Genomic DNA, 12,076 nt, shown 5'->3' on the forward strand with positions numbered 1-12,076 from the left:
TTTTCCCGCCGCACGTCATATTTGTTCTGCATTCAAAATCTGAGACTGCGTACCGAAGTGCTGTGTTGGTGGTACTCGTGCCCGCAGCAGATCTTTTACAAATCCAGGTTTCTACAACTAAGCAACCAGTAAGCCAAAAGGAAAGCGCTGAAATCAATAAATCATAAAAGTAATTATTAAAAATAATGAAGACGAACATTTAGAGTGACGGAGAAGAAAAAGTAACGTTCTGCCTTGTTTGGTGTCAGTTTTTCAGACTTGCAGATAAAACAGCAGCTTTATTTGCTGTTAATTCAACATTTCATTTACATCATATCCAGTCTCGCAGTACGATGTCCCGATGGATACCCAAATAGGCAATCGAATTGTAGAACTTTTATTTGGGATCTGGTGTGTTCAGGTCAAACATGCCATTCACAGTCTTTCCAGGACTTGCTGGTATCACTCAGCAAGATTGGAGCTGACTTGGGAGTAGGTACACAAGCGACAACGCTCCTATATATAATTGTTATTATTTTGTGTTATGAATATTGTTTTAATAGTGTTTATAATTAGGATTAGGGGTAGGAATTTCGAATAGTTTCCTATTTGAATACACAGGGTGCAACCTTTTTGTGTATTCGATTACCCGAACTCTGGTCCCTTACGCTATCAAGAATAAAAGGCAAATGCGTGTGCACAAGCAGACAGCATAACAATGTAAGTTGGTAAAGTTTAGTTGGGTTCACAGTGTTCAAACAATGTCCAAGACGAGATTTCTATACCCAGTTTCCTTAGGCACAAGTTTTCTTTTGTTTACTGAATAAAAATACGCAGACCTCAATGAGCAACAACGACACAGCGCGTATCTCTTATTAAAGCAACAGTAGCATAATATTGCGCAAACCACCAAGTAATAATTTTTGCTGTAGTGTATTCAGAATAAAATAAAACCTATCATATAGCAACCTAAATATTCTACCTCTGTTTAATTCTAACAAATAATATTTATAACAATTTTAGTGTAAATATTGTAACCTGGCCAAAATAGAAAATACATTACAATAGTTTAACATTACTGATAACTACCCATCAAGTGCTGACATCAGATGAATCGAAGTCAAGCTACTTACTGTAAATAATTCAAAACAAGGATCCCTGGCTGTGCTTTTAATGGTCAGTGCAAATGTTGCCGTTACTCCATCCATTCACAGAAAGTCAACAGTAAATGTTTTACATTGAACTGCAGACCAGAGTTTAAAAAATATGCATTATTATCTGTGAAGTGTAGGTTATTTTGACCAGTACCAATCCTGACTAGATTTCCTTACAATCCCCTGTAAAATCAACAAAGATATAAATATTCTCGTCTGATACACACAAACGCTGAATTCCCTAATTTTAAACACTTGTGTTCATTCTACAATTTCTAGTGTTAGACATTTTGAAAATCACCAATTCCTAATTTAATAAAATTAGTTAAGCAGGAAAAAAAAACGTATTTCTGGCAAAGAACAGGTTCAGATAGTACTAAAAACACTGCTAGCGTACGCAGTTCAGTAGTAAATAATTCTGAGTTAACCATTATATTTAATGCTACATTTCTAAAACAAACGGGCTACTAATGTAGATGCCTTCCTTTTACATCCTGTTAGAACAGAATTCTGTTTAAGCGTATTCAAGCCAAATGTCTCTGTCCAAACAATGCCACAGTTCACCTTAAATAAGAACATAAAACATTTTACCATTCGGCCCATCGTGTTTGTTTCAGACGTTAATCTTGCAAAGAAAGTAAGTTAGACAAAAGACAACCCCTCTGGCTACTGTAGTAAACTAAATTCTTTTTTAATGCTTTAATGCTGAACTGGCAGCCTTTTGCAGTGTGACTAGGAAGCTTCTAGGTCTTGTTTCCTCTCAGGTGAAATGTCAGATTGATCTTGTTATCTGGAGAGAAACCGATATGCTAGCAATTGAGCCTGTATTCATCCTGGTCTTTTCATACGATTCAAAACACTGGAGTTTCACAGCTACCACATATCGTACACACAAAATACAGATTACCACAAAATCCAAGGAATATAAAAACATCACTAACATTTGACATGCAGTAGTTTTAATGAATTTCTGCAAAGTATATTTTTGCAGCTTCTAGCAAATACACTAATGATGAAATAAACAAGTATCAGTTAACTCCCTTTTGATCAGCACCTAGCGCATTCCTGTTTTATGTTGTCCTTGCTGTGCTTATTCATTTTTAATGTATTTATTTATTTATTTATTTATTTATAACACTGGAACCGCCAAGATTTCAGACTACATACAACTGCCGCACCCGCAAAGTGTGCGGCTCCATTTTAAAATGGCTTGGATACGAAAATGAAAAACAAACAGTCGGATGCAACTTAAAATTTATTTACAGAAACTCAGTATTTACATTGAAAATCAAACTTAATAAATTCTATAACTTGGTAATATATGATGTGTAGAATGACTTTCATTAGTGTTTCAGCACTCGACAGGAGTGTATAGTAGTAATACGTTCTTTCACAATAACTTTGATTTTATTACAAAGCCCAGACTAAATTTCGGCTCTATTGTATTGATTTCAGTGAACCGCATAAACTGCGGGTCTGGTGGTTGAAGAAGCAAGTGCTTATAACTTATCATTTTTTATGATTCTGCAGCTGAAGCACCATATGGGTATTTAATTCAAATATTTAGTAACACTTAAGAACAGACTTGCATGAGCCATTCGCAGAGACAGAGATATTTAAATTTGAATTGCAAAAGTCGTTCAAAAAGCGGCTATGTCGGTGCTAGTGTGAAGTGATGCGCACAGGGGATTCACTTAAACTTAAGACTGAAGAAACTACAGTCAAAGAAAAAAGTCAACTTTGGCAAAGATCAGGGTGGCGATCTGAAAGATGTTTCAATACATTGGTGGTGTTTTCTCCCTTGTTGTTCACTGCTTTATAACACAGTCAATATTCTGACTGTCCGGCTTCAACCAGATCGCCGTTGTCATCTGAAATCCAAAATAGCTCCACACCAAGCTTATTTCTTCAGCATTCGCCATTACGGCTGCAGTCATTAAAATTTTCCCAGAACGCGCAAGGTAGTTGGTCACTTCCGCTAAGCGGAAATGAGGTAAGCTGAATTCAAATTGTTTTTACAGCACAGGATTACAGAGGTTTTTTGTTTTAAAAGTTCAAAAAAAAAAAAAAAAAAGCCACTGTATCATTCACTATACTTCGATATTTATATTGTGCTCTGATTTATAGGTATAGGATTTTGGTATCGTGATATACCGTAGGTATCGATATACCAAGGAACACTAATTAGATTTGTTTTTAATTCAGTGTTTTCATTGGTTTTTTGTGTGAAGCGCTTTGGAATGCTTGTGATGAAAGTCGTTATAGAAATGTGTGTTGTATAAATTTCATCATTTCTTACCTGGATAAGCATCCTGCATTATGCTGGAGCCTTTTACAGCACTGGTGAATCCCCTGGATTGCATCAATCGCCAATTTTTAGAAGCAGGAATCAAAAAGACTCCTGTAGTTCCTTGCTTATTGAACATGCTTATTTTTTGCCAGCCTTAACCATTACTTCTGTTTGTAGCTAACGAAGAAGAAGAATATTGCTCCAGTGGACCAGAAAGGAAAAGGCTTCCTTAAAGGTACCCCTACCCCCCCCCGCCCCCCCCAAAAAAAACACCCAGGATGCTTTTCACCTAATATCAACACTCTTGTATTTTGTTTTGTATCTTGATGCTTGGAAAACATTTGTTAATTGAAGTTAATTTTGTACTTAACATTTGATTTTGCTCATTTAATTTGCAAGTCTGTTTTAAACCTAGATTAATATTGTTAGGCAGCTGTGGAGCCAGTACACGTTTGTTTCTGCCCTATTTAATACTGTGAATTAATAAATTAATCCTGCATAGGCTTTTTAAACCTGGGTTTATAAAAAATACAGGACTACACACTGTTTAAATAGGGCTAACATTCCCAGATGTTTATTAAATTGAGTAACATGCCCAGTTTCAGATGCCTGCTTTACCTACTGCAGATATAATTGTTATTATTATTATTATTATTATTATTATTATTATTATTATTATTATTATTATTATTATTATTATTATTTTTAGCATTGGCTTTTTATTATTGGTGTCACACTTTTTTGAAGTTTTTCATATCTAAGAACAACTTGCCTGATTAAGATGAAACCCAGAACTTGCAGAATCTGGGATCCTGTCTGTCATTGCTGTATAGAATCAATTGAGTAACTGTGGTGAGGCCTGTATGTGTCAGAATTAAGGTGTATATGGGGCTGACTGCTACTTTCCATTGTCTGTCTGTTGTGCCCTTCAAATAGTCAAACCTGCATGACACCACCTTGGTTAATGTCACACTCTGCTATTATCATCAGTTTGAATTGTCCCGACTACAGTATAATAGGTGTCAATGTAAACAAGCTCCTGATATCATTGTGGTTAATATCACACTCTGCTTAATAACAAGGCAATATAACAGTTGTACAATTGATTCCACCTCACTTAATATCATGTCAGAATGCCTGTACTGACACATTCTGCATACACTGTGCTTGACAGCCTTGTGGTCACATGATTGCCCAGCTGGACTCATGTTTTTTTGACCATTGCATATTAAAATAAGTCTCAGGAAAATTACAGCTTTAAAGTAGCCATGAAAGCAGAAATAATCTGAGAAAGGGGGGGGGGGGAGAGACACAACTCTCGCTTACACATTTTCTTCACACCTGTCATCAAATTCAAAGATTCTTAAAAACAGGAGTACAACTTTGAGAGCCTATCACACTCTGAAGTGGCTTCTACTGCTGAAAGAAGGCGTACAGGAAAGTAAGAGGACTCCGAAGAGAACTAGCATTGCTTTAAATGCATACGGGGTGGTTTGTGTATCGATGAACTCCTGGTAATGTCACTCCACTTTCTGTCACAATTTATGCTCAGTTCCTTTTGTTGTGCTATCAAGCCAGTTTGACTGTAGTTCCTTACTCTACCACATGGTGGAGTGGCACACCACAGCATTGTTTTTATCTAAAAAATGTTTGATTTTTAGGCTAATGTGAAACAAAATTAACTGAAGTTCTCTGGGTCCTTTTGTAGCGTGGCAGGGGAAAATAAGAAAATCGCGATGGGATACACCAGGAGACTCGTCTGAACCAGTTGGGAATTTTCTTGATCAGCTGAAAGCCCTTACAGGAAATGTATTGAGTTCTAATCCAGCTTCCAGAACTGAATTTTCAAGAGGTAAGGGTATATTGTAAAATGGATTTCAAGAAATACCATATCGGGTGTGCATGAAATTTGTTTACTTTTATGTATTGTGTGTGTCTGTGTAATATATTTATTTTTTATATATATAAAAAATAAAATCACCTTCATCCTTTTTCAGTTCAGTGCTAGATGAAGGGCTCTCCAAGCATCTTATTCAAAGGCCTGTCTGCTGCGTCTCTCATCCACGTTGCTTCCGCATGTTTCCTAATTTCATCTTGCCATCTTCCTGGAGGTTTTCTTCTTGGTCGCTTTGTTTCTTGGGATCCAGTCTAGCATCTTTGCCCAGCGATGGTCTTTTCTTCTTGCTACATGTCTGTTCCACTGTCATTTTCAGTTTTTTCACTATAATAACATCGCATACTTTTTTTTGCGCTCTTATCCATTCCTTCCTTCCTTTTCCTGTTCATGTTATTCCCAGCATGCCTCTTTCCATACTCTGTGTCATTTGTAATTTTTGAGTCAATTTTGCATTGAGGCTCCAGGGCTTGCATCCGTAAGTTAGCACTGACAGCACACATTGGTCGAAGGCTTTTCTCTTGAGCATAAGGGTAGGTTCCTTTTCAGAACCATGCTTAATCTTCCAAAGGCACTCCAACCTTTTCTTCAGGTTCATTTTCAAACGCGCTTTGATGCTAGCCTTGTTTAATTCTTGTATTCTTATCTGTGATTCTTCTGGGCGCGTTGTAAATATGAGGATTTGGTTGCAAGTCATAGGTGATTTCAAGTAAGCTCCATTGAGCTTCAGTCCCATATTTTCCAATCCAGTGTTTTGAAAATGTCTTCTAGGATGGCCATGAAGAGCTTTGGAGAAATTGTATCTCCTTGACGAACTCTTTTTTTTTTTTTTAAATCTTGATTTTATTGCTGTTTTTATGGAGTCTTGCTGTGGATGCTGCATTCTTGTATATGGATCAAGGCTCTGTACGTTTTCTCGATTCCTTGTTTTTTTCAGAAAACTTAATACAGCTCTTGTGTAAACAGTCAAAAGCTTTTTCGTAGTCCATGAATCCCAAGCAAAGTGGTATCGTACTTGTTGCTGATTTGAATCACTTGCTGTACAACTTGATGATCCATTATGCTAAAGCCACTCGTGAATCCTGCTTGCTCATTTGATTGTGCTGAGTCAAATTTATCTTGAAGTCTGTTGGTAAGTATATTGCTAAAAATGTTGAGATCTGTAGTTCCTGAGGTCGTCTTTATCTCATTTCTTATGTAAAAGTATCACTGATGCGATGCTCCAGTTGTTTGGCACTTTCTTTTGCTTAATACAGTCTGTAAAAATACATGACATTATTTTTGTCAGTTCTTCACCTCCGTCTTTCACTATGTCAGTCGTTATGCCGTCTTCTCCGGGTGCCTTTCCTGTCTTCATATGTTTGACAACATGTTTCACTTCTTCCTCGGGTTCGCCTTTTTGTCGTTTTTTCTGCCTCGTCTTCGTCATCTGCTACATTGATCTTTTCACCTTGATATAATTTTCTGTAAAAGTCTTCAACTCTCTTCACAATAAATTTGCGGTATTTGATGACGGTCCCGCACTCTTGTTTGATTTCTAAAATCTGTTTTTTCCCCCCCGACGATTAATCTTTGTTTTGGCTTCTTCATGCTTTGGTTATTTTCAATAGTTTTCTCTACCAACCTCCAGTTGAACAACAGGGCTCAAATTTGCGAGCTGTGGGTCGCCAGTAGCGACCAAAACTGGTCTCAGCAATCAAATATTAATTTGCATTCGCCATTGTGGACTGTGGGAGTGGACAGGTCAGATACAAAATGGGTTAGACCCTGTTCAGGCTTCGGTTCAGTATTCCAGCGGTGCAGTAAACCGCACGCAAGAGAAAATTCTTAATAATTTACACGTAGTGTATGTACCTTTTTAAAATGGTCCTGGTTTGTCAACTGTTATTTTTAACTAGCCTACTTGTTAAACAATCAAACTATTTTATTTTTTTAAATACATATTTCAGTGCATGTTCGTTGTGTAGATTTCAGTAGACCCTAACTTAATGTATTTAGTACTATGTCTTGATGTATTAGCGAAAGTAATATCGTTTAACATCTGGTAGCCAATGTGTTGTTGCTAATCGTGCTGTTTGTTCAGTTTTCATTGTGTTCATAAAATTTATTCAGAGTCTGCTGTTGTATTATGAACTATTGAAATCAAGTTGCTCAGTGTCAGCATCCATTTGTTTTATTTTTACATGTCATTAAAACCGTAGAAGAGCTGCTATTGCCACTGATTGTTTCATGTAGCACATTGACAGTGTTCATAGGATGTGTACAAAAATGGAGATTTACTTTCACATAGCAGAAAAAGGTAAATTACAGGAGCAAATTCATATGTGTTTTTTCAGGCAGATTGATTTGAAACGGTGATTAAACAAGAATATATTCGGGCTGGCTTTACAGTGGATTAAGGCACACGTATTGACCAAGGGGTTGTCAAACAGTGACGTCACTATATAGTATTTTACCTGGTCCATGTTGTTGTTGTTGGGTTTTTTTATTTATTTTTTAAGGCGACCAAATTTTAAGCTAGGAGCCAGATGTCCATAAGGATTATGACCAACTTCGAGCCCTGAATGACCATATATCATCAATAATGCGCTTTTCTTACTTCTTGCAGAGCTCAGTGTATTCAATCTTTGACTTCAGAGCTGCGGTTTGTTTCATTTCCCTTCTTTTCTTCTTGAGGTCTTTTGTCTCTTGTGTGATTTTCAGGTCTTACGTGATCTTCAGTTGAAACACCAGGCTTTGCTTCTGGAGCATTTCTACGTTATTTGTGTTGGATTTCGTCGTCACAAGTTTTGCTCTCTCCAGTGCTGTGTTTAGATGTATTTTGCATCTTAAGAGTCTGTGGTCATTTCCTATGTTAAAATTGTTTAGTTTTGAGACATCTTGTACGGTGTGCTTCTTGTTGGTTAGTGTGTAGTCAATTTCATTCTTCACTCTGTTGGGTCCTCTCCATATCATTTTCATGGTGAATAAGTTCTTGTTCTCTGCAAATTTGACTAGTCTGTCGCCCCTCTCGTTTCTGTCGCCATGTCCAAATTTGCCGACTTGAACTCTCGTTTTGTTTCTGGGTTCCTATTTTGACATTGAAGTCACTGTTGATGAACTTGATGGCTCTTCACATTTTCATGTAGTTCTTGTACTTCATAAAAATCTTTGACTTCTTCATCCAAATACCTTGTTGGTGCATATACTTGGTTGACCTGAAGCTCATGCTTCCTTGAAACTTTCACTATCAGTCTTGTAGACCTCTCTGACATGCTGTCAATCTGTACTACGTTATTCTTGATTCTCTTGTGGACAATGAATCCAACGCCTCATGTTCGTCCATCTGTAGTGCCTCGGTTGAAGAGAAGATGTCCACTCTTGAGTTCTAGTAGTCCTTCGTCTTTTCGTTGTACTTCGCTTAGTCCTACGATGTCTCATGTGATTCTTTCAAGTTCTTCTTCCATCTATTGAAGTCTTGCTTCACCTGAAAGATCTGCAGTTGTATGTGGCCAGAGTCACTGTTCTGTGGCAACCTAAAATCATAAGCCAGTGATTCTTAGCACTCTCTGCCTTCTTGCCAAACCGGCCGCTGCCTTGGTCAGCGGCAATACAATGTGATGTGTGGAGGAAACTCCTTTAACACAAGAATGCCTTTGATGTAGATTGAGGGCAACCTTACTGCTTAGTGATACATTGACGTAGTCCTTGAGGCAACAGCTTTTCCATTCCTGCAAGCCAATCTGGAAGTGGCGATTTTCCAGCAGAACAATCCAAGACCACACAGTTCTATAATTACAGTTACAGGACTTCAATAAAACAATGTCGAGGCTTTGCCATGGCCAGCTTTTTCTCCTGACCCGAGTCCAATAGAACAGTGTTTCCCCAACCTTGTTCTGATGGCACACTGTGATGAAGAGCTTGAAAATAACGGGAAAATGTCCACTTAATTACTTTTATTAGTTCAATGAAGGGTTCGATTAAGCAATTGAGCGCTGTGTTGGAATGAAAACCAGCAATCATGGTGTGCCGCCAGGAGCAAGGTTGGGAAACACAGCAATAGGACATCTGTGGGACCAAATCGCCAGTGCCATCGAAAGGAGACAACTGTGACCAGTTGGCTGCAGCTGCACAGGAATATCCCACAGCAGTCTATCCAGAGGCTGATCAGGTCTATGCATCAGCGCTGCCAGGATTGTGTTAATGCTCAGGGAGCTCATACCTGATACTAACTTTGTAATGTTTTCATTTTGACAGTGTGTCACATTTCATACTGAAAACTTAGCATGATTCTTTGATCTGTATTTTTGTTTTATTTTCTGTGTTTGTTTGATATCTATTTTTTAAATACTTGATTAAATCTATTAGACCTCAGTTTTCTTTTGTTTTGTGTGTGTGTATATTATATATATATATATATATATATATATATATATATATATATATATATATATATATATATATATATATATATATATATATATATATATATATATTTATTTATTTATTTATTTATTTATTTATTTTTTTTTTTTTTAAAGCTCAAAGAGCCAGCTGCCCAACATGATGATATGTTGTGCATATCTTTCTCAAGGGAGCATGTGTTTGAATTAAAACATTGGAGATGTATTATTCTATAAAACTTTTTTTTTTTAAACTAATTGATTAGAGATGCCATTCCCTTTGTTATGTCCTGTTTTGTTGTTTTTATTTGGTTCAGGTGTAGTTTTATAATTTCTCAGTAACTGATTGGTTTATTAGTTCAGGTGCTTTGTTGTATTTTAGATATAATCAATGTTCTGAACACACTTTATATCTTTATACACGTTGTACCAATTAATGTAATTAATCCTAGTTTAATGAAGATCTGAGTGGTTGGTTGGCATGATTTGTTTTTGCATGGAATTAACCTTTTTTTTAATGTGTGTTTTTGTTTTTAAATGTGTTTTCTTTTTGTACATCCTTTTAAGGTGGAAGGTACCCGGAAGATGACTCGCGTGGAAGGTACCCGGAAGATGACTCGCGTGGAAGGTACCCGGAAGATGACTCGCGTGGAAGGTACCCGGGTGATAACTCGCGTGGAAGGTACCCGGAAGATGACTCGCGTGGAAGGTACCCGGAAGATGACTCGCGTGGAAGGTACCCGGAAGATGACTCGCGTGGAAGGTACCCGGAAGATGACTCGCGTGGAAGGTACCCGGAAGATGACTCGCGTGGAAGGTACCCGGAAGATGACTCGCGTGGAAGGTACCCGGAAGATGACTCGCGTGGAAGGTACCCGGAAGATGACTCGCGTGGAAGGTACCCGGAAGATGACTCGCGTGGAAGGTACCCGGAAGATGACTCGCGTGGAAGGTACCCGGAAGATGACTCGCGTGGAAGGTACCCGGAAGATGACTCGCGTGGAAGGTACCCGGGTGATAACTTGCGTGGGAGGTACCCGGAAGATGACTTGCGTGGAAGGTATCCAGAAGATGACTCGCGTGGAAGACACCCGAAAGATGACTTCAGTGGAAGGTACCCGGGTGATAACTTGCGTGGGAGGTACCCGGAAGATGACTTGCGTGGAAGGTACCCGAAAGATGACTTGCGTGGAAGTTACGTGAAAGAGGATTTGCATGGAAGTTTTTCTTCTGGAGATGGCCTAGGTAGAAGATTTCTCAAAGACGGCTTCAGTGGAGACAGCACTGGAAAAAGGCAGCTGGAAGATGACCCGGATAGGAGAAGAATTCCTGAAGGTGGACTAGGAAGAAATAAAATGTTTGAAAATCTCCCGGAAGTAAAAATCCGTGACTATGATTCAGGCAGGAAACTGTATGATGATGATGATGGTCAAGGAAGGATTCCTCATGATGTACCAGAGAGACAGCTGGTTGAAGGCGATCGTGAAAGGAGAGACTCTGCCGGTGGTTGGGGCAGACCCTTGACTCAGTCTGGTGCAGGAGAGAGACATTTTGAAGGAGGTGTAGGAGGCAGGAAGCTGCCCGCTGTTTATCATGCAGATAAAACGGCTTCAAGACTTCATGGGGACAGACCTCATGGAGGCTATCCTGAAAACCGTCCTAGTGCAGGATTCTCTGAGGAGCGTGCTAGGGGAAGATTTCCTGATGGAGGTCTGAGCCGAGGGTCCAACGCAGACAGTCTGGTTAGAAGCTATCCTGAAGATCCTTCAACTGGAGCATTTCCTGCTGATGGTCGAACTGAAAGGTGCCCACGTTATTTGTGTTTTGCTTTTATGTTATAAACAGGCAAGATAAACTAAAAGTGCTGTAGATATTTGTAAGTAAGAACGGTGTCCTGGATAAAATGTGTCATCCCACAATTTGAAATTAAAGGGATGTAGTGAAAAAAAATAGATATATATATATAGATAGATGTAGAGAGGTTGGCACAGGTAGAAAATCTGGAACCGGGTACCTGCCGTGAGAAGTACCCAGATCTTTTTCGGGTAACGATTTAAAAAGTAAATAACTTGTATTCATGATTTAAGTGCACGATACATATTTAAATACTAATATAGTACACATACATGTAGTCTCTTCAGATGTGTAGACTTTTGTAACCTTTTTCTGTACTGGAAACATTGAAATAATAATAATTTAAAAAAACGTCTATTTAAATAGTTATTAATGTTAAATACGCATTGTAACGGTTGGCTATCTGAGGTGCTAGGTAAATATTTAAGTTACCAATATTTATATTAATTTTCACCAAAGCCATCACTAGGACATAGTAGTAACCCCTCATTAATCAAGAAACTCCTACTACACCCTATCATAA

The 12,076-nt window shown here is 38.2% G+C and overlaps 1 protein-coding gene across 4 annotated transcripts in view; it reads left to right on the forward strand.

The window, feature by feature from the left end:
* The window catches only part of si:ch211-13c6.2 (uncharacterized protein LOC100000125 homolog), a 38,982-nt gene that overhangs the window by 18,302 nt on the left and 8,604 nt on the right, over nucleotides 1-12,076 (forward strand). For 3 of the 4 annotated variants that reach the window (XM_041246449.1, XM_041246451.1, XM_041246452.1), the window contains 3 exons: nucleotides 3,601-3,658; nucleotides 5,132-5,275; nucleotides 10,267-11,503. In XM_041246449.1, the coding sequence (XP_041102383.1) occupies nucleotides 3,601-3,658; nucleotides 5,132-5,275; nucleotides 10,267-11,503 (1,439 nt within the window). The remainder of the gene's footprint in view (nucleotides 1-3,600; nucleotides 3,659-5,131; nucleotides 5,276-10,266; nucleotides 11,504-12,076) is intronic. The other variant, XM_041246450.1, reaches the window with a different exon arrangement.

The sequence above is a fragment of the Polyodon spathula genome, chromosome 3 (genome assembly GCF_017654505.1).
Source record: "Polyodon spathula isolate WHYD16114869_AA chromosome 3, ASM1765450v1, whole genome shotgun sequence".
Lineage (NCBI taxonomy): Eukaryota > Metazoa > Chordata > Actinopteri > Acipenseriformes > Polyodontidae > Polyodon > Polyodon spathula.